General features: G+C 42.6%; 1 protein-coding gene across 4 annotated transcripts in view; it reads left to right on the forward strand.

Moving 5' to 3' along the window:
• The window catches only part of LOC132816757 (glutamate receptor 4), a 249,369-nt gene that overhangs the window by 131,415 nt on the left and 90,238 nt on the right, over window positions 1–27,716 (forward strand). For all 4 annotated transcript variants that reach the window (XM_060826672.1, XM_060826673.1, XM_060826674.1 and 1 more), the window contains one exon: window positions 13,116–13,226. In XM_060826672.1, coding sequence (XP_060682655.1) covers window positions 13,116–13,226 — 111 coding nt within the window. The remainder of the gene's footprint in view (window positions 1–13,115; window positions 13,227–27,716) is intronic.

Consider the following 27,716-nt stretch of genomic DNA (forward strand, 5'->3'; position numbering starts at 1 on the left):
TTTCTTCAGCCTAAAGATAGTGAATCTGTGAAAAGGCATTGCCACAGAAGGCTGTGGAGGCCACATCATTGAGTGTATTTAAGAGAGAGATAGGTTCTTGATTAGTAAGGGGGTTACAACTTATGGAGAAAAGGCAGGAGAATGGTTTGAAAACATATTAGCCATGATTGAATGGTGGAGCAGACCCGATGGCTGAATAATAGAATTCTACTCCTCCATCTTATGGTCTTATGGTACTATGTAGTCGCAAGTTACACACATTAATCACTTACTGAGTAAAGACACTTTTCCTGAAATCCCTCTTATTTAGTGATTATTAATGAGTTTATTCGTGACTTATTGTGTACATCTGGCCTGTAACTATTGAGATATATTTTAGTGTGATAGTGATTTTCAAAGCTATTTCAGTTTATCCAACGATGATCTAAAACAGATAGCTATAAACAATATCTACACAGTAACAACTGGGTGCACATTTCTTGCCTGCCATATTGTAGATAAAATGAACTATGGCTAAATCTGGAGCATTGAAATCATATGACAGAGGAGCAAATGATATAAGATAAGGTGTGTGCGTGGGAATGAGAAATCGTTTACCTTTTCCATATTAGACCAGCAATTTAGAATTCATCTTTGTTGTGATATAATAGTGTTGCTTTTGCAAGTTGCTGCCTGTACATGTTTCACTATTTGCACCTCTCCACCAAACCATAGCTGAAAATGAGAAAGCTGATTATCAGAATTCTTGCCTCGGTCAAGTCAATTGTGGTTGTGGATTTTCTCTATTTAGTTTCCTTGGGTTGAAAAATAATAATTCAGGCGAATGTCCTTTAGATCAGAAGTTCAGCATTATTAAAGTAAAATATAATGTATGCTAGTCTTCCTATTATTACTTGTAGCTTCATTTCGGCATGTCAGATTTAATATATGTTGTGGACATTGTCTCTTGTACTTCAGTACTATACATAATCATTTAAACACAACTTCAGGCTCAAGATCATCACATTTTTATGGGGCAAAACTGATATCTGAGTCACAAAGCCATGGGTGGGTGGAGAGGCAGAGAGAGATGTTTCTTCTTTTGGGAAGTTTGAATAGGAAATGTCCCTTAATAACTCCTTGAAGCAAGAAGGAACATCCTCCTGACTCCATAGTAATATACATTACAAAGCAAACCTATCTTTCTGTTGGGTAACATCCAGCAGGGTTTATAGAGGCCGCTGGTTAGACTGGTAACGCAATGATAACAGAAATATAGAAGAGAAATTGAGGACTGCAGAGGCTGGAGATCAGAGTCAAAGAGTATGATGCTGGAAAAGCATAGCCATTCAGACAGCATCCGAGGAGCAGGGGAGTCGATGTTTTGAGCATAAGCTCTTCATCAGGAATGGGGGCTGGGAGACGCAAAGGGGGCTGAGACTTAAATGGGAGGCGGGGTGTGGAGCTGGGGGTAAGGTAGCTGGGAATGCGATAGGTAGATGAAGGTGGGGGTGAAGATGATAGTTCGGAGAGGAGGGTGGAGCGGATAGGTGGGAAGGAAGATGGACAGGTAGGACAGTTCGAGAGGGTGGTGCCGAGTTGGAGGGTTGGATCTGGCATAAGGTGGGGTAGGGGAGATAAGGAAACTGGTGAAATCGACATTGATCCCGTGTGGTTGGAGGTCCCAAGGCAGAAGATGAGACATTCTTCCTCCAAGCACCGGGTGGCTAGAGTTTGGCAGTGGAGGAGGCCGAGGACTTGCATGTCCTTGGCAGAGTGAGAAAGGGAGTTAAAGTGTTTGGTCACAGGACAATGGGGTTGTTTAGTGCATGTGCCCTATAGTTTTTCTCTGAAACGTTCCACATGTTGGTATCCTGTCTGACCAGTGTAGCGGAGACCACATCAAGAGCAATGGACACAGTAGATGCCCTGTGTGGAAGTATAGGTAAATCTCTGTCGGATATGAAAGGATTCTTTGGGTCCTTGGATGGAGGTGCACTTCTTGCATTGGCAGGGGAATGTGCAGGGAGTGGAAGGTGAGTTGGTGGGGTCGTGGACCTAACAAGGGAGTCGCGGAGGGAATGCTCTCTCTGAAACAGAGATAAGGGTGGCGAAGGAAATATATCCCAGATGATGGGGTCTGTTTGTAGGTGGCGGAAGTGGCGCAGGATGATGCATTGTATCCTGAGGTTGGTCGGGTGGAAGGTGAGAGCCAGGGTGTTCTGTCCTTGTTGTGATTGGGAGAGTGGGGTTCAAGGGTGGAGGTGTGGGAAGTGGAGGAGGTGTGCTCGGTGACATTGTCAACTACATGGGAGGAGAAATGGCTGTCTTTAAAGAAGGAAGCCATCTGGGATGTTCTATGGTGAAATTGGTCCTCCTGGGAGCAGATGCGGTGGAGGAATTGGGAATAAGGAATAGCATTTTTAAAGGAGGCAGGGTGGGAGGAGGTGTAGTCCAGGTAGCTGTGAGAGTCGGTGGGTTTGTAGTAGATGTCCATGTTAAGTCAGTTGCCAGAAATGGAGATGGAGAGGTCTAGGAAAGGGACAAACTGTCCAAGATAGTCCAGGTGAACTGGAGGTCAGGGTGGAAGATGTTGGTGAAGTTGATGAACTGTTCAACTTCCTCATGGGACCATGAGGTAGCACTGATACAGTCATCGATATTGTGGAGGAAAATGTGGGGAATGGTGCCAGTGTAGAAGATGGACTGTTCCACGTACCCAAAACAGAAATATAGAGACAAGCTTGCCTTCATACATGCCACTCTCTCTTTTTTGGAGATGGAATCCTTAAATAGGCACAAATCCCCTTATCAGCATGTGCAAGATGCAGAAATCCTGAACACCACCACAGCTATATCCAGAATATATTCCAATGGAATTGAGCAGATTCTGCACTCCAGCACACTGAGTCGCTAAAACAGAAAACGAGTTTCAGTATCATCCTTGGTTTATTTATTCTGAGATGCTGTTAATGTCTGCATGGTCACGTCACAATTTAGGATGTTAATCTCATCTTCCAAGTTTTAAAAATGTGTAGCTTAGCATGTTTCTGAAAAGTGAAAGGATTTGAAATTCAGAATGCAGTGGGTGAGAAGTTTGAATCTGCAACGCTGCCACATGGTGGGAATAAAAATGACAAAACCCATTCCAGAGGGTGCTCCCTGCATCATCAGCCACTTCTGATGCTGCCCACATGGGTGTGGCCCCTTGAGAATAAGTAGTATGGTTCCTGTGATGACACCCATTTTCCAAATTTAGTCCATGTGGGACTGTTCAATCAATTTGCAGGACATTCACAAAGAATCACATGTTCAGCTGCAAGTTGGGTCCTGCTCACATTGTGGTGATCTGGAAGCCCTTGTGTAATCGTGGTTTTAAATAGTGTCTGGAGTGTTTTTGGAGATGTTGTGATGAGTTTCCGGATTTAGCGGTGCACATTTCCAAATCTTCTTGGGAATAGCAGAGAGGTTGACCTGTCTGTAGAAAAACAAGAATAGATAATGAGACAACAATGCCTCTGGATCTGTAAAATTAGAAAGAGATTGAGCCAAAACTCTTCACGATACCCTTACCAACTTGGAATCAGATTCTTTCACACTCCTTCACTGTGATAGTGAGGTGATAGTGGCAGGCCAAGCACTGCACCCAGCATCTTGCTGTATATGGCTTTTCAAAGCTCCACTGTATGTGAGATCATCAAGACCATCATCTGAACGTCAGTTCAAGAGATGGTGCCCTTACCTCAATGCTGTGCTGTTACTCTCACTCATCTTCTTCAGGTTGATATGACTAGGCAGACAGCAGTTCTTCAAAATATGAAAGCAGGAAAGCAGAGGTAAATGTTTGTGTGTGGGAGGTGGGATGGAGCGCAAAGCAGAAGGTCCATGGGCATATCATTTGCAGCTTGTCTGTTGTGCCAGACAGCAAGAGGAATGTGTGCTGAGAGGCAAGAAGAGGGATAGAAAGGAACTTACTGTCATCCTCAATGTTCCCAGTCACAGTGGATACCACAGGTATTGATGCAGCTGATCCAATGATGTGGCGAAACATGTTCCGTACTGATCACAGGACACCCAAGCATTCTTGTTCCTGCCTGCTCAGCCGTACTCTGCAAGAGTAAGAGTGAGAGGAGAAAAGATCAATAACTGTGTTTGGAATATGTGCCTGCTGTACTTAAATAACTGGAGATATGTAGAGGCACCAAGAGGTGGGCATGCAGCTGGAGGCACTGCTATGTGTGTGAAGTGTCTACTTGCAGGAATCCCAAATACCAGTAGCTGCTGCTGGTTAAATGAAGAAAGTGTGATGCATTGAGAAGTTTGAGAAATTAGTGTTATGGTGGGAAGGGGAAATGTGTTTGCTGACCTTGCCCACCCACATGAAGTCATTAGAATTCTTATTGCCTGAGTCTGGATGCCAGAAGTTGACCCCACTGGCCACCTGCTCCCAGTTCTTTCTGTGGGTGGTCTTTGTGGATCTCCTGGCATCAATGGAAGCAGGATGTCTCTCTATCTATCCACATCCACACCAAGACTTCCAGCACCATCTCCATATCTCTCTGCAACGCCCTCTCTGCCCCTTTTTCCTTGTTTGGAATTGCAACAGCAGTTTTCACTAGCATTTCTTTAACCACTCAGAGCAGTTTCCCATTAAGAGGCACAGTCTGGCTTAAAGAATGGAAAACTAGCAGCAACACATACTGTTAACTTATAGCTCAGTGCAGAGAAAAGCCATTAAAACTGGCACATGAAACATACTGATCTGTCTTCTCTACGTCAAAATGGAGGTCCAGTAAGGCCAGTCCATTCATTTCCAAGTATTACTGGGCTTGAACTCTGGACTGCCGGGGACGTGCTATGATCAGGTCACTCAGGTGGTGGCACTGAATTCACATGTTGCTACCCTCCGCCAGTACCAACCAGTCATCTTCCTTACACCCTAATGAGGGCGATGTCAAGTTTTAGTCCTCAGGTCAGGACACTGGTCATGTCAACTTTGGAATAAAACAAAGAACTGCAGATGCTAGAAATTTGAAACAAAAACCGAGATTGTTGCAGAAACTCAACAGGTTGGGCAACATCTGTGGAAAGAAAGCAAAATTAATGTTTCAAGTCCTGTAACCCTTGTTCAAAACTGAAGTTGGCATATCATATCAACATTGGTCTGATGTACTAGTGCCACAATTTTGGCCATATTAACTCCCAGATCCTGATTCACCTTTGCTGTCGGTATCAAAGTACTTTCCTTAGAATAAATGTACAAAAGGAAGATTGAAACCAATAATTAATGTTTCACGTCAGAGCTTGGTTCACTGTAATATTAGTTAACTGTTTACTTATCCATTAATGCAAGTTACAACCTTTTAAAAATCCAGTAGTGAATTCCTGAGTTTAACAAGGCTGATATCAGAGTTAATGTTTCAAATCTGGACTCGAAACATTAATGCTGCTTTCTTCCTATAGATGCTGCTGAGTTTCATCAACAATTTCTGCTTTTGCTTCAGATCTCTAGCATCAGCAGTTCATTGTTTTATTTTAAGACTTATATCAACACATCTAAATCATTCTGAGTGACATTAAGAGTTTTTATCACTTTATCTCTGAGTATTGGTGGTACAGTTTTATGACAGGAAGTTAGTGCTCACAGTAATTATAAACTTTCCTGAATTCTGGCAATTAGATGGTAACAATGCTTGTCCTACAAAAGAATCTTGCCTCTGGTGCTATCTGCTTGTTTATGTGGTTATTGTACATTCACTGTCTTTGAGGAAGACAACTGTCTAACACTATTGAGTAGACTACTAGTGAAACCTGCTGAAGAAAATACATTGTTGTCATTATCATTAAATCTCAGGCGCAACAAGGCAACCGAGACAGCCACTGTTCAGTAATTATCAACAATGGGTTGTGAATGCGAGCATGATTCTGCTGTCTCTCACATCGGGGGACTTGTTTGTTTATTCACTGAATGTGGGGCATCACCAGCCAGGCAAGAGCTTACTGTCAATTTCTAATTGAAGGAGAGACACCTTCTTTACATGTAGCAGGTCATGTGATAGGAACACTGTTGATGCTGCAGTTTCTGAGTTTCCCCCAGAGGCAGTGTACGAACTGAGAGAGATTTCCACATCAGGAGAAACTGAGCACTGCAAATGCTGGAGATCAGAGTCGAAAAGTGTGGTGCTGGAAAAGCACAGCCAGTCAGGCAGTATCCAAGGAGGAGGAGAGTCGACGTTTTGAGCATGAGCTCTTCATCAGGATTGGGGGCAAAGGAGCTGAGAGATAAATGGGAAGGGGGTGGAGCTGGGGGGAAGATAGCTGGAAATGTGATAGGTAGGTGAAGATGGGATGTGATGGTGATAGGTCGGAAAGGAGGGTGGAGCAGATAGGTGGGAAGGGAGATGGTCAGGTAGGACAGGTCAAGAGAGCAGTGCTGAGTTGGAGGGTTGGATCTGGGATAAGGTGGACGGAGGGCAGATGAGGAAACTGGTGAAATCAACAATGCTCCCATATGGTTGGAAGGTTCCTAGGCAGAAGATGAGCTGTTCTTCCTCCAGGCCTCAGGTGACTAGAGTTTGGCGGTGGAGGATGTTACCGCAGCTACACCAGCACCACTCCCCACCTTTTCTACCACTATATCAATGACTGTATTGGTGCCACCTCATCCTCTCACGAGGAGTTTTAACAGTTCACCAACTTCACCAACACCTTCCACCCTGATCCACCTGGACCATCTCAAACAGCTCCCTCCCATTCCTGGACCTCTCCATCGCCATTTCTGGTGCCCGATTCAACATGGACATCTACTTCAAACCCACTGACTCCCACAGTTACCAGGACTACACCAACTCCCACCCTGCCTCCAGGAAAAACCCTGTCCCTTTCTCCCAATTCCACCATCTCCACTGTATCTGCTCCCAGGGGAACCAATTCCACCATAGAACATCCCCGATTGTCTCCTTCTTTGGGGACTGCAATTTTTCCTTCACATGATCAACAATACCCTCCAGCACATCATCTCCACTTCCCGCATCTCCATCCTTGAACCCCATCCCTCCAATTACAATAAGGACAGAACCCCCCAGGTACTCATCTTCTATCCCATCAACCTCTGGATGCAATGCATCATCCTCCGCCATTTCCGCCACCAAGGGTATATTTCCATCTCCACTCCTATCTGTGTTACACAGAGACCATTCCCCCCATGACTCCCTTGTTAGGTTCATGCCCCTCCACCAACCCATCTCTACTCCCAGCACCTTCCCCTGCCAACGCAAGAAGTACAAAACCTGCACCGTCACCTCTGTCCAAGGTCCCAAAGGATCCTTTCACATCTGACAGAGATTTACCTGTACTTGCACACACATCAATACTGTGTTCTTTGGTCCTAATGTGGTCTCCTCGACACTGGGGAGACAAGATGCCAATTGAAGGACGTTTCAGAGAACATCAATGGGACACATGCACCAATGAACCCCAGCACCCTGTGCCAAACACTTCAACTCCCCCTTATATTCCGCCAAGGACATGCAAGTCCTGGACTTCCTCCACCGCTAAACTCTAGCTACCCAATGCCTGGAGGAAGAACGTCTCATCTTCTGCCTGGGGTCCTCCAAACACATGGAATCAATGGTGATTTCACCAGTTTCTTTAGTTACCCTGCCCACACATTACCCCAGATCCAACCCTGTACCTCGGCACCTCCCCCTTGAACTGTCCTTCCCTGTCCATCTCCTTTCCCACCTATCACTCCACCCTCCTTTCCGACCTATCACCATCATCCTCCACCTTCATCTACCGGTCACATTCCGAGCCAACTTCCCCCAGCCCCATCCCTTTCCATTATCTCTCAGCCTCCTTGAGCCCACCCCCTTCATTCCTGATGAAGAGCTTTCGCTCAAAACGCCGATTCTCCTGCTACTCGGATGCTGCCTGATTGGCTGTACTTTTCCAGCACCACACTTTTTGAGATTTCCACATCAGGCTGGTGTGTAATTTTTGAGGAGAGCTCACAGATGCTGGTGTCCCCACATTAAGGCTCGGGACAATGGGCGATATCAGGACTAATAAATGAGGCCCAAGGGATCAAAGTGCTCAGGTTGGATGTGGAGCTGCTGTGCACATAAAGTGGGGTGGGACCACTGTGACTGGGTTGGGCCACTGAGCCCAGGTGGGGGGAGGAGAAGATGCAACTAAACCTGGATGGAGAGGGGTGCAATGAAAGTGCGTCACTGAGCCCGGGTGGGGGAGCTGAGATGGTACCACTGAGCCCAGGTCCGAGGTGGGGGGATGCTGAGAGGGTACCACTGAGCCCAAGTGGGGGGTGCTGAGAGGGTACCACTGAGCCCAAGTGGGGGGGGGTGAGGGGGTACCACTGAGCCCAAGTGGGGGGTGCTGAGAGGGTACCACTGAGCCCAGATTGGAGAAACTGAGATGGCACGACTGAGCACAGGTGAGGGAGGTTGAGAGTGTACCACTGAGCCCAGGTGAGGGGGCCTGAAAGGGTACCAATGAGCCCAGGTTGGGGGGGGTGGGGGGAGCGGGGGTGGGGGGGTGCTGCGAGGGTACCAATGAGCCCAGGTGGGGGGAACTGAAATGATACCGCTGATCCTATTTCGGGGGGGGGGTCTGAGAGAGTATCACTGGGCCCAGGTGGTGGGGGGGAGCTGAGAAGGTACCACTGAGCCTGAGTGGGGGGAGCTGAGAGAGTACCACTGAGCCCAGGTGGGGGTGCTGAGAAGGTCACACTAAGACTGGGTGGGGGGTGCTGAGAGGGTACCACTGAGCCCAAATGAGGGGGAGTCTGAGAGGGCATCATTGAGCTCAGGTGAGGAGGGCTGAGAGGGTATCACTGGAACCGGGTGGGGGGGGGGGTGCTGAGGGGATATCACTGAGACCGGGGGGTGGGGATGGCTGAGAAGTTTCATTGAGCCCAGTTGAGGGGCGGTTTAAAAGGGTATCACTGGGTTGGGGGGGAGGGGGAGGGAGGTGTTGAGGGTGTTGCTGTGCCCAGGTGAGGGTGCCACTCTGCGTGGGTGAGGGGGGAAATTTTTTGATGAAATTTTGGAATAGTTTAGCCCTACACTTGCAATAGTTTAGAAGATTGCAAAGAGATCTATTGAGGTATATAAGATCTAAAGGTGATTTACAGAGTACATATATGGAGCAGCTGTTTCCCCTTGTGGGGCTATTTAGAATGAGAGATCATAGTTTTAAGCTAAGTGGTGGCAGATTCAAAACAGATAAGGAGGAATTATTTCTCTCAAAGGGTCGTGAATCTGAAATTCATGACTATTTCAAATTCATTAGCATTTAAAAAATGTCAAAAGCTGAATTTTGGAATTAAGTTCTAATAAAATCCACTCGTGCTGATATACAATAACTGCTTGTTTTGTCTTAGGCATGGGACACCCAGACATTCCTAACCTTTGCTTCTCTCAGTAACACAGTATTTTCCCACAGTGTTACTTCTGCTTTTGGCAAATTCACTTTAGGCCAACTTTATGATAAAATTGGCTCTTTCTAACTAATTAAACAACTGGTACAAATGATGTAACTATCCCTCCCAGGTTTGGTCAAACTGTCTTTTTTATCTATGATGTGGAAGAGCCGGTGTTGGATCGGGGTGGACAAAGTTAAAAATCACACAACACCAGGTTATGGTCCAACAGCTTTATCTGGAAGTACAAGCTTTCAGAGCGCTGCTCCTTCATCAGGGGGAGTAGGATAATAGGACACAGAATTTGGAGCATTAGATAGCAACTCTCTGTCCTATGATCCTGTGTCATAAACCTGATCTCTCCCTCATTTAGACAAACTTTTCTATGTAAAGACTGTGACGATATTGCTTTATAAGTAACTCATCTGCTACAGTAATATTATATCGTCAAAGATAGTTTCCTGGCCTATTTACAAGAATCAATTTGAGTCTAATAGCTTTTGTGAGTGATAATGTAATATTCCAGCTCCAATCTAATTACAGAGGAGTGAACATTTGAATATTCAATTTCAGGTTTGTTATTTTATTCCCCATTTCCTCAGCTGCTGTAAACACACTTCAATCCTGACTATCCTCCCTGTCCTTGTGTCATTTCAACAAATTAACATGACATACTTGCTAATGTTTCTTTCCTGTTTGAAGTGCTTCCTGCATAATTCATATCATTCAGTTTCTTTCTGATTTGATAAGTTTTCAGTTATAAATTTAATAAGTTTAAATTATCTCTTTCTCATGGTGTTTGACGTGAGTTTCCCAAAGAGAAAGTGAGGACTGCAGATGCAAGAGATCAGAGTTGAGAGTGTGGTGCTGAAAAAGCACAGCAGGTCAGGCAGTGTCCAAGGAGCCAGAGAATTGACATTTCGGACATATGCCCTTCATCAGGAATGACCATTAGTGAGTTTTCCAACCCAGGGAGAGAGAAGGGGTCCTTAACAGCAGAGATACTAATATTAGCAATCAAACGTTGTTAACACTGGGGAAGATGTTCCCAGATATAAACACCATTACTAAAACCTTGTCTCCTGTGAAAAAAGGGTTCTAAGCTTTCACCTTTTTGCCTGTTGTAGTTTCCATTGACTGTTGAGTGCTCTTCAAATACTTTTTAGTCAACTCCTGCTTTTGTTAGTTTTTTTCTTGGAAACAGGACACAAAACTGAGATGTGTGGTCTTTGAGGTTTGATCTATCATTTGTTCTTTGATTAATATAAGGGTCCACTCTCCCCATGCCTGTAATATCCGTTCAAAAGTGCTAAATACTATGGACTCATTGGGATATCCCCAGTGGTATGCAATACAAAGGAATTCCTTTATTGCAAATATTCGGGCATTCTTGACTGTAAGCTTTAACATTGTCTTTAAAGATTGCATCAATCTTTCTAATGCTCATTGAGATTGTGGATGATAAATTGAAGGCATTAGTTATTTTGTTCCCAACTACTATTTATTTCTTTGGATTATTGTGAAATAAGATGTGAACATTGATGTGATTATATTTCATTGGATAGCCTGTATGTCCTGCCAATGTTATGAGCCAGGATAGAGGAGGAGAGTGTGGGCAAGAGACGGAGGGTCAGGGAAAGGGAGTGAGGGTAAAGGAAGGAGGCCTGAAACGGTAGGACCAGGAGTCACCCCTCTCCCCCGTCTCCCACTCTCCCCTCCTATCATTATCCTTCTTCCTCTTCACAGTCCCTATTTTCACTCTCCTATTCACATTTGCACCCCTCCCATTACACTAAGTTGACATGTTTAAACATGCACAAATTTGAGCAGTGCCCAATGTGCATGCATGTGGTGTCAATACGCACTGCCAAACCTCGGTTGATAAGCTTCAGTCACAAGCACGTGAGCATTGAGTATTGTCCATTTAACAGCCTCAAAGTCTTCTGACAAACTGCTGTACACATTCCTTGCTGTTTCAGAACAGTCTGAAACATTACGTTCCAAGAACCTTTTGGCCACTTCACCTTCACAGCTATCTTTTCAATTGAAGTTCGAAGCATAGATTTCTAGACAAATCTAACTCAACATTTCAAACAAGAATCATCCTCTGAACTATTATCCCTTCATTGTTTCTTTACTGCAAGCTTCTCTCGAGCCAGATTATGATGTTGAAGTTCTTTGTCTCTCTTTGGAGTTCAAGCTATTCTAGTTCAATTTCTCTTTCTTTTAATTTCTTGACTTTACTGTGAACTTTTTTATTTCCACAATCCATTTGTTTTCCCTCTTCATTCATTTTTTTTTCTCTTTGTCCTCTCTTTGCCATTTCTTTCTCTTCTTCTGTCCCCTAATTTAAGATTTTTATTTCAATTCTAACTGAATTTTAATTAATTATAGACTTAACATATCAATTTCAGGTTTCTCTCCTTTTAACTCGAAATGGTAGGTAATCACTTTTTAGCATCTTGTTTTTACTTCTACCTGCTATTCTTCCACTAATTCTCTCAGGTCAGCCAAAGTCAAAGATTTCAATTGAACTCCTTTTATGCTTCCCATTCCCTGAATTATCTTAGTTACAGTCGAAACCATTTTGAAACTCCAGCCTGTAAAATGTCATTCACTGCAAGTCCCATGCACATGTATTCCTTGTACTCTTTCACAAAGATTTACTGTTACCTCTTAATTTGAACAAATCTATGTTCCTGCAAAAGCCCCATGGTGGCTCAGTGGTTAGCACTGCTGCCTCACAGCACCAAGGTCATGGGTTTGATTCCAGCCTTGGGCGACTGTCTGTGTGGAGTCTTGCACATTCTCTGTGTGGGTTTGCTCCAATTTCCTCCCACAGTCCAAAGATGTGCAAGTCAGGTGAATTGGCCATGCTAAATTGCCCATAGTTTTAGGTGCAGTCGTCAGAAGGAAATAGGACTGGATGGGTTACTCTTCGGAGGGTCAGTGTGGACTGGTTGGGCCAAAGGGCCTGTTTCCACACTGTAGGGAATCTAATCTAATCTTAATGATCCCAACATTACTGATTGTGATATTGGTTAATACTGATGCCAGAGTGAAACATGGTTTGATAGACATGAATTTTGTGCTTTTTTCATTTTTACCCTGAAGTCTGTCAATGTACTTTTAAGAAAAGATTATAAATGTTTATGATACTAAAGATGAATACAGAATTTATTAGACTGTGCAAGAACTATTTGAAAACTTATTTCAAATATCAAAGGAATAATTCAACCTTTTATATCTGAATAATAATATTGCAAACGATATGGCAATTATCTCCGTGGGTAATTTGCTAATCATTTTTCTCACATCACAGGATTGTTTGGAATGTTTTTTTAAAAATACTCACTTTTGAAAATGACTTCTTGACTTCAAAAATAAAATCAGATTTTCACAAAACTGAAAACAGAAATGCATTTGTCCATTACTTTCGAACTGAAATTCACAAATAATAAAAAGTTTATGTCCCTTTATCACATCTAGTACCTCTTTTGATTTAAAAGAATATTGTCTTTACTGAAATGATTTTATCAAAAACCTTTGGCAACCTGTTATTTCATCATTTGCAGATAACTGCCAATGTTCTAGTAATAGCCCGAGTCTTTCAGTGAATAGATTCATAATGATTATAGCAACACAAAAGCGAAACGGAGAAAATCCAGGCATTAACTACGTTTGTCCTGCTTCTTAGATTGGCTACTGGAGTGATGCTGACAAGCTAGTTCTCATTCAGAATGAGATGATGTTTCCGAATGATTCTTCTGCCATGGAAAACAGGACTGTTTATGTCACTACAATATTGGTAAGCCAATTGTTCCTTTTTCTTCACTACTTACCTGTACAGCCCAACATTGTCTGGTTTTCATTTCTTATTTCACCAGTGTTAAAGCCATAGAATGTATTACTTTTGTCTTTAAATCATTGGTGTTTCAATTGTTCTCCAGCACATTCTCTTTTCCTGTTTATATCTTAACCATATAAGAACAGCCAGGGGAATAAAGTCAACCTGCAATCATCTGGTTAGCAGCTTACAACCTTTCACAAGACAGGCCTGACAGCAACAATATGGCTGAACAATCTTTTACTATCTCAACTTCAAAAACAGTCTTATCTTTACTTAATACAGAAGTGACAACTTGATCGTTAGGGGGTGTGGCTCTTTAAACACACTGTTGTTACTTATTAAATTCCAAGCCATGAGAGGAATACTAATTTTTAAAAAAAGTAACATATTAAACAAAATGATGTATTAAAAGGTGAAGATGGGCTACTGTTTTTCTGTTTTCGTGTGTATTTCTGAATGATGCCTGAGATGAGTTTCAAACACTACCTTCCTTTTGCAGCATGAAGCAAAACGTTTGTTGACCTGACAATAAATCACATGAGTTGCTTCTTCCTGTTTGTCAGTGTCAGAATGTCTCAGAAAAGAACTCCTGCTGATAATCAGTTTAGTGGCCTGTGGTCTGTGGAACAGCCTGCTGCAAAAAATGCTGTGGCCAATACGTTGAATGTTTTGAAGAAGGAGTTGGATATAGTTCTTGGAGCTAAAGGGATCGAAGAGTATGGGGAGGAAGGTTACTGAGTTGGATAATCAGCCCTGATAGTCTTGAATGGTGGAACTGGCTCCAACATCTGAGTGAGCTATTCCCGCTCCTGTTTTATAACATGCAGAGGAACCTCGATTATCAGAAGGACCTGAATGGGAACTATTTTGTTTGGTTAATCGAATGCCAGATAACATAGTTTAGCCAAGCATTAGGACCTTGTGATCTGTTTGGATAATCCAAAATTCGGATAATCGAGTGCCAGATAATCGAGGTTCCTCTGTACATGACATGTGAGATCAGTATTCAAAGCAAAACAATCAATAGGGGAAGCATGAGAAAGGGCTGAATTTTACTGGCACTTTGGCATGGGGCCAGATGGTTGAAAGGATGAGAAAATAAGATGGGAAGACACCAGCTGGTGCACCCAATGTGTTCCTGCCAAAATGCCATCTTGTCAAGAAATGTGACAGATGATCTGTCTGCCTGGAGGAGCCCAATTAAGCCACATAAGTGTTCAAGAAGGGGCCTGTTCCAACCTAAACTCAAACTTTACCAATGGCCTTGGGAGTCCACTACTAGGGAGACCACTGTAACTCCTTCTAATGGGATACATAGAATCACAAATCTCTACAGTATGAATACAGGCCATTCAACCCATCAAGTCCACACCAAAAATCATCTCACCAGACCCATCCCCCCCTACCATATCCCTGTAACTCTGTATTTCCCATGGCTAATCCACCTAGCCTGTGCATCCCTGGACACTATTGGCAACTTAGCACGGCCAACCTGTACATCTTTGGATTGTAGGAGGAATCCGGAGCACCTGGAGAAACCCACACAGAGAATGCACAAACTCTACACAGACTGCTGCCCAAAGATGGCGTCGAACCTGGGTTCCTGTGAGGGAGCAGTGCTAATCCATGCCACTATGCTACAGGTTTGGGAGATGGATGGAAAGAGGGGAGGGAGATATGGTTGGCATTTTTTGTGACATTTTGGCAGTGGCTGCCTCATTGGCAGTGCTACCTCCTGCCTTTAAAGACATCCAATGCCACCCAACTCACTGGCACTTGCCTGACTAGCTCTGCCACACCTAGACCTGTATTTAAGGGGGCACAATTATCGATGCAGGTTTATCCTCCAGGTACAGCCCCAAACAGTGACAGTACTGAGGCTACATGTTCTCTTACTAAGCCAGTAATACTATAGGGGCTACTTCCCTTAGAAGAGACAAGCTCTGGTAATGGCCATTTATTTGACTGCTGGCTGCGTAATGCTGTCCCAGGACCCACTGAAGAGCAGGACAATGTCCTCCTGAGAAAATAGATAGAAATGAGCTGGAAGGTTATTCAATTGGTAAAACTGCGCAGTGCTGTTTGTTATTGGCCTCAAATACACCGATTATTGTTTTCACATGAAATGTTTTGAGATTGGATAAATAAACAGCTTCTGAGCAGGCATTATGGAGTTTAGATGAAGTTCTGTGCCTCAGCTTTTGTCAATAATTTAATACCCGTTCACTGGGTTACCCAAGACATGGGAAATCTATCAACTGAAGTGAGGCCGATGCCAAATCAAGCAGAAAAATCCAAGGTTCCTCAAGCAAACGAGCCACTATATGTCTCCCTCCACCCAGTCTCCAGAAACCATCTCTCCCATGTTCAGCTGACCCCTTCCACAATCACCTCATCTTTTGGAATCTTTCAAAACCCTTTTCCACAGTCTTTTGGAATACTCTAACTATTATTTGCTCTCTACAATCTCCCAGGGCCCTGAGTCCTGTCCGTCCCCAACCACAGATCCCCCCCACTCTCCCCTACACATCACCGCTTCCTTTCTCCAAAATTCTCTAAGTCTATCATCACTGTTCCCAATGTTTACCATTGCTGTTACTGGCTTCAGTGATGTCAGCTGCTGTCTTATAACGCAGGCATTCCTACTGTGTAGCCATCCAGCTTCTGGTTAGCTGTCAAATGGGAATATTCTGATAAGCTGCTGCCATTGAATTCACCAGGACCTCTGCATTCCTGGCACTTCTCGGGTTCCAGCTGTGAATCAGTATCCCCACTCCCTCCATGCCTCCCCAGATCCAGCAGAGTTTAGAAAATGTTGATGCAATCATGAGGAAGAGTTATGATTTATGTTAAACTTTCCAATAATGTAAAGGAAGGAACTTCCCATAGATTTTGCGCAGTACAGGAAGATCTTTGGTGTACCCCACCCCCACACTCCACACGTTCAGTTAAATTTCAGAGACCTTGTTTCACAGTGAAAATCAGATTTAGACTCTCCCCATTTTTAGAATGCTGTGTGGCTGCAGTATCAGCTCAGGTCCTATTTGTGTTAGATGGTGTGTGTACAGGACAGCCTTGCTCCAGGATGTTAGTGTATAACTTAAGCAGGCATCCAGTGAGGTGCAGAGTGAGTGCTAAATTCAGAGTTGCCCTCTTTCAGATGAGTCTGTTTTTCCCTGTGGTTTAGGCAGCGATGGAAGATCACTTAACTGTACTTGAAGAGAATCAGAAGAGTTTTGTTTTAAGCAAACGGCAACAAAATCAAATTGTTGCTATTTATGCTGTGTTTTCCTAGGTTTCTGTAATTCTTCCACTGAACATATACAACCAAAGATTCCCTGTGAATCACACACTAGTTCAAAGTGAAGTATGTTTGAGTTGTGTCTGCAAATTGTAAATGATGCCATATATGCTCAAGACATTATTTCGTCATGTTGCTGTGGAACACTCAGTCCCCAGGTTACATTACAACCTCTCAGTATCATTGGTAGGACTCTCAGCACTCAAACAGAATGTAGCAAGTTTAAGATGAGCTTGTGCTCAGAGCTGGATTAGCGTTGCTTTTTAATATTGCGGGACTGTTCGACTTTCAGACATGCTGACCTTTTGCAGACTGAGGGCAAGCCCTGATGGGATTAAATCTTGAACAAATAAACCGTACCTTACCTTTGGGATTCCCATAGCTTTAAAGGAAAGATGCCCACCTCAAAGAACTACAGGCAGACGATCCTTTATCCGAAACCCTTGGGACTAGCTGGCTTTCAGATAAAGGATTAAGTAACATTCTCAGAGTAAAATTTTTTAAAATTACCAAACAGCAGAACCACCTATGATTACTATGAGCGCTGAAACAGAATTGGCACCAGTGCTGGGCTATGTCATTACATCACATGTGAGTGATGTGCGTCAAGTCGGTGTGGAGTTGGGTTAACTGTTTGCATACCAAACAGCCTTGTTATGGAGAAAAAAAAAGACTTCATGAGAAAAACTGCGAATTTTGGAGCTTTTTGGATTTCGGAATTTCCAATAAAAGATTGTCTACCTGTATTAGAGAGTCAACAGTTCGCAGTGCCACAGGAAACAGTGGCCATTGTCGGTACTGCAGGTGACCCTACACCAGAAGTATCTCCGGAATCTGAGGAGAAGCTGAGTGCGGCAGGTATTCCAGGTTCAGCTGAGTCCTGGCAGGTTATGAGATAGGGTTATTCACTGGGCCCCAGAACATAACTGGCAGTCTGTAAGATCTCTTTCCTGCTATTAATTGGACAGTTAAAGGTTTCAATTGACCCAAGAGAGGGAAGTTCGGCCTTAAACTTCCTCACACTGGCTTAATGGGTGGGATTCGAGAGGCAGTAGGTGTTCCAGTTCAAATCCTCCCATTTGACTATACAGTTATGACTTCCCAGCTGTCCCCAGAAGATGTTAAATCCCACCCAAACATTGCAGCCCAAGCTACCTAGTCAAGCCAAAGTCAGATTCTGGGAAATATATTATAGTCCCAGCACTGACTTTATCCATTTGCTTGAATGCAAAACAATAACACAACAGAGAGACTGAAAGGAATACCCAGTAATTTTAATCATACAAGCAGGGATAATACAAAACCAAAAAGAATGTCATAAAGGACTTAAAATTATTACTTAAGAAAAATTACTTTCTAACGCGATAAGAATGGTTAGAAGAATATGGATGAAACTGGTGATGTTAAATGTCTCGAGGGAATATTAAGTAAGGACTGCTTTCTATTTCTTTTCTGAAAGATAAAGAAATGTGTCAAATGCATCAACAAAAGTTTGTCTAATAAGAGCAGAATTTTAGTCAACTTATATTCCATCAATAAATATCTACTTCCTGAACCAATTTGTATTTACAAGCAATGAACTGACAGTTTAAATCAAATGTATAATTAGTTCAATTAAATTGGCAGCTGATTTCAGTGCTGGTTCTGTGAGAGGGCTGAGGAGGGAGTACTGACACTGGATTAATTTGATGTATTTCAGTCCTTGCAACATTCCTAGCCTGGAGAGGAGTATTCAAGAATCTAGAACTTAGAACAGAAGCAGTACAAGTAAAAAAGACCTACCTTACCAAGAGGGACAAAGTATTTTTTTTATTCAAATCAGATAGATAGGAATTGGAAATTGTCAAAATGTAATTGCTTAAGGGAAGCTTTGGAATAAATTGCTTTGATAAATGAACCTCTGGCTTGTTACTGTTTTACAGAATTAGAACAGTTAATTACATTTATCTGAACACTGACCCTGTAACAACCTCTTTATGTCATGTGGATGAGAAGACGGGCAGTGCTTAGTCTAGTGTGACAATTGGAAATTTATTGTGCACCTGCAAGTGTAAATCAATGCAGCCAATGAATGTTGACTCCGAAGAGTCCATGATGTGGAACTGCAAGGATATAAGAAATAGAATCTAAACATGGTATAAATAAGAAATAAAAATATAAAAAGCTAGGATTGCTCAGTGACTGCATCAGAATCAAAAATGAGAATAAATTACTTATTATGTACGTGTCCTTTTGTCATGAAATAACTTTTTTTCAATATACAAGATACATAATCATAGAAATTGATTTTTTTTGCAATTAACTTTGATATGTGTGGGAGGTTAGAAATGTAGTTTCGGCAGGTGGGGGATGGGGTGTTGCGGGGGTGGGACATTATACAAACGGTCACGGAATTCTTGTAGCATGTAGCATACTTCAGGCTAAAACTTTTAATGAATATAGAGGGTCTTTTTAAAGAAAATAGTTTTAAGCTAGGAAATAACTATGAAGGGTTGTAGCTGACCACAAAAGAAGCAGCACGGGCATTTCACAATAAAGCTTATAGTATGATAAGAGAAACTGGATAAAAGAACAAGCTGTAACAAACAAGGAACAAAGAATGCAGACATACAAGGATGGCCAGATAAGAAAATAACTAGAGAAAATAACAAGTAAGGATGAGATTAGACCAATGAAAAAAGGGAGGCATGATTTAGCAACTTGCAAACTAAACAAAGAAAGTTTACATTTTTGTTATGTGTGCATTTTTGCTTGATTGCAGAGGCGTCCGGTACTTGCAAGGCTGTAATAAATTGTTCTTGTTTCCAAGGCTTTGTCTCAGGCTGATTTGTGAATGAGTTCTGTTACTCACAATATGTGAAACTGGCCTGCTTTTGATGCAGAACAGTTGGATCTAGATTGATCTTTTTGTGCCTGTGATCATCACTTCACGAAAACACAAAAAGTGGAAGAGTCTGCTGGAAGTTCCTGTTGCAACAGAGAGAGTGTTTGCAGGTTGAGAAACAAATAATTGATGGGCTTTCCCAAGGCTCTTTCCAAGAACAACACATTTATCCAGAGAGCCTGGAGGCTATCAGGGAGGGTGGATATAATGACAAGTCCATCCTGTCATGGGTTAGAATATCTAATAAAAGGAATAAAAAGATGGGTTACTTTAAAGAAGTCAACACCTGGATACTTGAGGCTGCAGAAACTACAGGAAGGCAGAAGGAAACTTAGGAAGCATATTCATACCTCTCCCCTCTTCTCTCCACAGTCTGCACCACAACACACACTCCAGACTCACTTTCAGCTTGTTAAAATAAATTCATATTAGTGATATAACCACTGCTGGCAAGATTGACATGTATTGTCAATACCTGATTGTCCTTGGGAAAGTGATGGTGAGCCATGTATTTGAATCACTCTGTTTCATGGATGTAATGTTTTCATAGTGCTGTTGGGAAGGAAGTTAGAGTCATTGAATCATAGAGATGAACAGAATGGAAACAGACCCTTTGGTCCAATCCATCCATGTTGACCAGATATCCTGACCTAATCTAATCCCATGTGACAGCACTTGGCCCATATCCCTCAAAATCCTTCCTATTCATGCACCCATCCGGAAGCCTTTTAAATGTTGTAATTGTACGAATCTCCACCACTTCCTCTGACTGCTCATTCCATACATACTTCACCCTTTGCAAGAAAAAGTTGTCCCTCAGGTCTCTTTTAAATCTCATTCCTCTCCCCTAAACCTATGCCCTCTCGGTCTGCATTCCCCCAACCCAGGGTAAAGAACTTGTCTATTTGCCCTATCCATGCCACTCCTGATTTTATAAACCTCTAAGGTCAACCCTCCGATGCACCACAGAAAATAGCCCCAGCCTATTCAGCCTCTCCCTTTAGCTCAAACCCTCCAACTCTGGCAACATCCTCACAAACCTTTTCTGAACCATTTCAAGTTGCACAACATCCTTCCGAGAGAAGAGAGATCAGAATTGCACACAATATTCTAAAAGTGGCCAAACCAATGTCCTGTGCAGCCACAGCATGACCTCCCACCTCCTATACTCAATGGTCTGACAAAAAAAGGAAAGCATACCAAACACGTTCTTCATTATCCTATCTACCTGTGATTCCACTTTCAAGGAACTATGAACCTGCACTCTTTGTTCAACAACACTCCCCAGGACTTTACCATCAAGTGTATAAGTCCTGCTCTGATTTCTCTTCTCAAAATGCAGCACCTCTCAGTTATCTAAATTAAACTCTATCTGCCACTCCTCAGCCCTTTGACCCATCTGATCAAGATCCCATTGTACTCTAAGGCAACCTTCTTCACTGTCCACTACATCTCCAATATTGGTGTAATCTGCAATATTACTAACGGTACCTCCTATGTTCACATCCAACTTATTTATATAAATGACGAAAAGCAGTGGACCCAGCAACAATCCTTGTGGCACATCACTGGTCACAGGCCTCCAGTCTGAAAAACAATCCTCCACTACCACCCTCTTGCCTTCTACCTGCCAGCCAGTTCTGTATCCAAATGACCAGTTTTTCCTGTATTCCATGTGATCTAACCTTGCTAACCAGTCTACCGTAAGGAAGCTTATCTAAGACCTTACCAAAGTCCACATGGATCAAGTCCACCCTCTTGCCCTCATCAGTCCTCTTCGTTACTGCTTCAAAAAATTCAATCAAGTTAGTGAGACATGATTTCCAACACACAAAGCCATGTTGACCGCCCCTAATTAGTTCTTGCCTTTCCAAATACATGTAAATCCTGTCCCTCAGGATTCTGCCCAACAACTTGTCCACCACTGGAGTCAGGCTTACCGGTCTACAGTTCCTTGGCTTTCCCTTACCCCCTTTCTTAAATAGTGGCACCACATTAGCCAATCTCCAGTCTTCCGGCACCACACATGTGACTATCGATGATACAAATATCTCAGCCAGGGGCCCGTCAATCACACAGAGTTCGAGGATATACCTGATCAGATCCTGAGGAATTATCCATCTTTATGCATTTTAAGACATCCGCACTTCCACCTTTGTAATATGGGCATTTTTCAAGATGCCAACATCTATTTTCCCACATTCTATATCTTCCATGTACTTTTCCACAGTAAACACTGATGCAAAATACTCATTTAGTATCTCCTCCGCCTCCTGCTGTTCCACACATAGGCTGCTTTGCTGATCTTTGAGGAGTCCTATTCTCTCCCTATTTGCCTTTTTGTCCTTCATGTTTTTATAAAAACCCTTTGGATTCTCCTTAACACTATTTGCAAAAGCTATCTCATGTCCCCTTTTTGCCCTCCTTATTTCCCTCTTAAGTATACTGATTTACTCTAATGATTCACTCAATCTCTACTGTGTATACCTGACATATGCTTCCTTCTTTTTCTTGACCAAAACCTTACTTTCTCTAGCTATCCAGCATTCCCTACACCTATTAGCATTGCTTTTCACCCTAACAGGAACATGTGTCTCCAGACTCCTGTTATCTCATTTTTGAAAGCTTCCCATTTTCCAGCCATCCCTTTACCTGCAAATATCCGCACCTGATCAATTTTTGAAAGTTGTTGCCTAATATTGTCAAAATTGGACTTCCTCCAATTTAGAACATCAACTTTTAGAGTCTGTCTATCCTTTTCTGTCACTATTTTAAAATTAATAGAATTATGGTCGCTGATCCCAAAGTGCTCCCCCAGTGACACCTCAGTCACCTGCCCTGCCTTATTTCTCAAGAGTATGTCAAGTTTTGCACCTTCTCTTGTAGGTACATCCACATACTGAATCAGAAAATTTTCTTATACCCACTTAACAAATTTCTTTCCATCTAAACCCTTAACACTATGGCAGTCCCAGTCAATGTTTAGAAAGTTAAAATCCCCTACCATAACTACCCTATTATTCTTACAGATAGCTGAGATCTCCTTACAAGTTTGTTTCTCAATTTCCCTCTGACTATTGGGGGGTCTATAATACAATCCCAATAAGGTGATCATCCCTTTCTTATTTCTCAGTTCCACCGAAATAACTTCCCTGGATGTATTTCCGGGAAGATCCTCCCTAAGTGCAGCCATAATGTTATCACTTATCAAAAATTCCACTCCCCCTCCTCTCTTGCCCTCCCTTTCTGTCCTTACTGTAGCATTTGTATTCTGGAACATTAAGCTGCCAGTCCTGCCTATCTCTGAGCCATGTTTCTGTAATTGCTATGATATCTCAGTCCCATGTTTCTAACCATGCCCTGAGTTCACCTGCCTTCCCTGTTAGGCACCAGGGAGGCAACACACCATTCTGATTTCTCACTGCCAGCCACTGACTAGAGAGTCCTCTATCACAATCAATTGCTTGAAACCTGACGTACTTTGACATGGACATACATGGAATAGTGTAGGTTAGATGGGCTTCAGATTGGAATGACAGGTCGGTGCAACATCGAGGGCCGAAGGGCCTGTACTGAGCTGTAGTGTTCTATGCTCTATGTTAACCCAGAGAAAGTAAAGGAATAATAATGTGGTTCTATTTCATCAGAATGGTTTCTGGCCTGGACAGGACCTTGCAGGTATTTATGTTCCCATGCATCTACTGCCCTTGTCACAGGTTCTGAAAGTGCCATCACAGGATGAGTTACTGCTGTAGATCTTGTATACGATATGCACTGCTACCACCGTGAATCAGTGGTGGAGACAGTAAATGTTTAAGGAGGTGAATAGAGTTCTGAACAAGTTGCATGTCTTGTCTAGGATGGTGCTGAGTTCCTTGAATGTTGTTGGAACTGCAATCATCCAGGCAAGTGAGGCATATTCCATCACATTTCTGACTTGTGCCTTGTGGATAGTGGACAGGCTTTGGGGAGTCAGGTGATGAGTTACCTGACCCACCCTCTGCCTTGCTGTTATACGAACAGTATTTATATGACTGTTCTGTTAAATTAGCAATCATGATAACCACCAGGATGTTGATGGTGAAGGATTCAGTGATTGGGTGTAAGGGGACACACAGAGTGTGACGTAAACCAAATGTGGAGTCAGGTACTTGGCTCATGTGGGAATTCACTGCAGAAGGGTAAGTGGGCTCCTTTTTCTGCCTTTCTTCAGCCTCCAATGGTAGCTGAGGGTTTTTTCCTTTGTTTCCAAGCTGGAGAGTGCTGCTTTCTATTGAGCTATGCATATTAATAACTAATTGACTGTTTAAATAGATTATACCAGATAGGCACAACAAGGATGGTGGAATTCCGTGATTGCAGCCTATGGGAATCAATGGAAAGTGCTGCAATCCTGGACATCCATATCTGGAGTAAATGTCTACAGCTTCAGCAACTTTGGCTTGGAGTTGCTGAGTGGAAGTCTGAGTTACAGACATTGAGGGACTTCAGGAAAGGGAGAGTTACCTTGATGCTTTGCGCAAGCTGACAGTCATAACCCTTAAACAGGGAAGAATTTTACAGTGGGTCAATGGCCCGGGACAGGACGGTGATACAAGGTTAGACAGATATGGGGAATGAACATAAGGAGGAGTCTCAGATCCTGTGGCTCCCATTCGATCCTTAGGATTGAAAGAAGGCACTGACAGTGGATGCTCTTAAGGATCTTAATGTGACATTAGTAGACAGTCCATCACTCACTGCAGTATAGAAGGATGATCAACACAGCAGTCTTATAGTATGCCTTCAGTGGTCCCTGATGTTGTAAACATGTCACAGTTGCAGATGGTATCACTGGCACAGATGTCTCTGGACTCCTTAATTGATGATAGTTGCTGAGGAGAAGGGGCTGCTAAGATATATGAAATGTTGCATATACATACTTCAAAGTGAGTCTGCCTATGAGGATGATGAGGAAGAAGCTCATTTTGACCTGAGAAAGTTGATGAAGACCTTTGTTTTGGTGAAAGGTTGAGGACAAGCCAAGTACCTTTGGGAGGCATTGAAAAAATTTATTATCCTTTGGATGTCCTGTGTGGAGTGAACATCAGCAATAATCGCAAACTGAAAGTTGAGGATGGGGATGAAGTTATTTTCACCCAGAAGTGACCAGGTTTGAAGCACTTCCCATCCCGATGACAGTGGAGAATGACTTGAAATGATAGATCCTCTCGAGTGAGGTGTAGGGTGACATTCAAGTTGGTGATGAAACAAGGTGCAGGTGATCGAACAACCTTGTTTGACTCCAGTCTGATTGTAAGAGGTCCACTACTTGGGACATCTGTGTCTTATCATCGTGCAGGTGTCTCAGGAGTTAAGGATGGTGACAAACTTCAACAGATAACCAAAGCACAGAAGATTATCCACAGCGCTGTACCATTCATAGAATCAATACCTTTGGTCAGATCAGTGAAGATGAGAAAGGATTCTAGATTTCTCTATATTTTTCTTGAATCTGCCTAGCTACAAAAAACATGGACTAGATCTTATGCTTTTGTTGGTTAATTCTGCAGAGTTTTTTCACTGCAAGGCCTAGCAAAATTAATTTTACCAATTTGCCTCATTAGTTACCTCCCTGCCCGTATGATGTCCCTCACTTCCTATCCTAAACCCATGTTAAAATTTAGAATTAGGTTTTATTGTCATGTGTACTTGAGTTCAGGGATATAGCGTAATGGCACAGCAGCCCCACACCCATACTGCACATGGCACAAACCCAGTATGGCTGAAAGCTGTTCACATATACAACCCCATTCTCTTGGCCTTATCATTGCGTAACCATTGGGCTACACAGTTTACGTGTCCTTAGCTACATTATATCTAAACACCCTTTCAAAGATGCCAATACTCTCTCTCCAAATGTCCACCACAATTTGTCATTGTCCAATTTGGGAATATCTCCTTTTACACATTCTAACTTAACACTTATTTCCCTCTCATCTGTGAATGATTGATTTTCAACTCATGTTTTGCTTGACATACGATCCCCCCATTTGCCTATTTTCTATTTGTGGTGCATTCAGCATCCCAGCCTCACCTGATTTCAGCCTGTGGCCAAGGAGTTTAAGTTGCTAATTTAATCAATTGCTGAGGTGATCAAAGCCTGTATTTATTTCTAATTTAATCACACGTTCATTATCATCTGTCCCATTGTCCGTTTCTGCACATTTTCAACTCAGTTCCTTCCTTCTAAAGTCCCAACAAAGACACATACCCGTTTCAAAAAAAAATGTCAAATCAGTGCAATGCAAAATATTCAATGTTAATCAACTATCATTAGTGGCCAATTTGGGCAATTTTTTTCAGAATTATTAGGAAAATAGCAAACCAATCCATGAATTTAATACAACAATGACTTGTGTGATTTGCTGTGCAAGCAGTTCATTCTGCAGAAAGGATCAGTCATTGAAAATGTTTGCATTTATAGTTTGCTGATTGACAACAAATCACTTATCATAACAAAGCACTTGATTTTATCATATTACAGCACATATGGATTGTTATGTAGATTATTCTTTAAAATAGTGCCCAGCCGTTATAAATGCTGCTCACCAGTACTTCAGGGTACCACTGTTCTGGTTACTGTGCCTGTTCAAATCTGTCATGCTTCAAATATATCATTTATTGAAGTCAGTGGGCAAGAAATTGGGATCTCTTGCGATAATTTTCTCAACAGTACAAATGCCCTTAGGACTCCAAAATGGCACACACTCTTGGGAGGATTATGGAGGGGGCACAGCCAGATCACGAGGAAGTAATTCTACCTGAACCACAGTGAGGAATACCTTGTGAGACAGCTGCATGTCTGTAAAGATGTTCTTTTGGAAATGTAGCAGTCACGCTTACAACCTCAAAAGTGCAGCATTTGCACTATTTGCGACGGTGACTGTCATGAAGAACTAATATGCGTCAGGCTCCTTCCAGTCTGAAGAAAGAGGTGTTTGCATCCACTGTGTAAAGGCAGTCAGTGAAGCTGTCTGCTTAATGACCCATAGACATTTACAGCACAGGCGGATGTCATTTGTGACAAGGAGTTCCAAAGACTCTCAAGCCTCTGAAAGAAGAAATTCCTCCTCATCTCAGTCTTAAATTGGTGTCCCTTTGTTCTGTGGCTCTGCCCTCTGTTCTTGGACTCCCCCATGAGGAGAATCATCCTCTCATCATTTTTCCTGTCAAGCCTGTTAAGAATCCGATATGTTTCAATGACATCACCTCTCATTCTTCTAAACTCCAAAGAGTAGAGTCCCAACCTGTTTAGCTTTTGTTCATAAGACAATCCCTCTGTAGCAGGGATCATCCTTGTGAATCTCACTGAGCTGCCTCCAATGAAATAAGAGCTGGCTAAAGGCACCAAATGGTCTACCCTGTTCGTATTCTTATGGTCCCAGCTTTTGGCCAGTAACCCTGGATGCTACAGCAACACAAGTGAATATCTAAATACTACTTTAAAATATTACAAGAGTTTCTGATTTCTGGCAATGAGTTCCAGACTCAAACAACCCTCTGGGTGATAACAAATGCTCCTCAGTTGTCCTCTTAGTCTTCTACCTGCTATCTTAAATCAATGTCCCCTAGTTATTGACCTCTCTACTAATGAAAATAATGCCTTCCTATCCATGCACCTCATAATCTCATACACCTTTACCAGCCCCCTTTTCAAACTTGGCTGCTCCAAGAAAGACTATCCAATCTTTCCATACACCGTAGATTCTCCAGCCCAGGCAGCATTCTGGTAAATCGCCTCTGCATTCTCTCTACTATCAACACATCCTTTCTGTTATGTGGTGACAAGAACTACATGCAGTACTCCAGTTATACCTAACCAGCATTTTATACTGTTTTATATAATTTCCCTGCACTTGTATTCTGTGCTTCAACTAATAAAGACAAGTTTCCCATATGCCTTCTTAGCCACCTCATCTACCTGTCTTGTCCCCCTTCAGGAATCTGTGGAAATGTGTGCCAAGTTCCCTCTGATCTTTAGTGCTTTCCAGCATCCTACCATTTATAATAAAGCCCTTGCCATGTTAGTCCTTCCCAAATGCAATACCTCATGTTTTTCCAGGTGGGAATTCCATTCACCTCTGCTCTGCCCATTTGATCAGTCCATTGGTACTCCGGCCTCCATGTGGCTGTTCTCCACAGTATTTACCATCTTAGCAATTTCATGTCATCCACGAACATCTTGGTCATGTCCCCTACATTTACATCTAAATTGTTAATA

Source organism: Hemiscyllium ocellatum, chromosome 6 (assembly GCF_020745735.1).
Source record: "Hemiscyllium ocellatum isolate sHemOce1 chromosome 6, sHemOce1.pat.X.cur, whole genome shotgun sequence".
NCBI classification, from domain to species: domain Eukaryota; kingdom Metazoa; phylum Chordata; class Chondrichthyes; order Orectolobiformes; family Hemiscylliidae; genus Hemiscyllium; species Hemiscyllium ocellatum.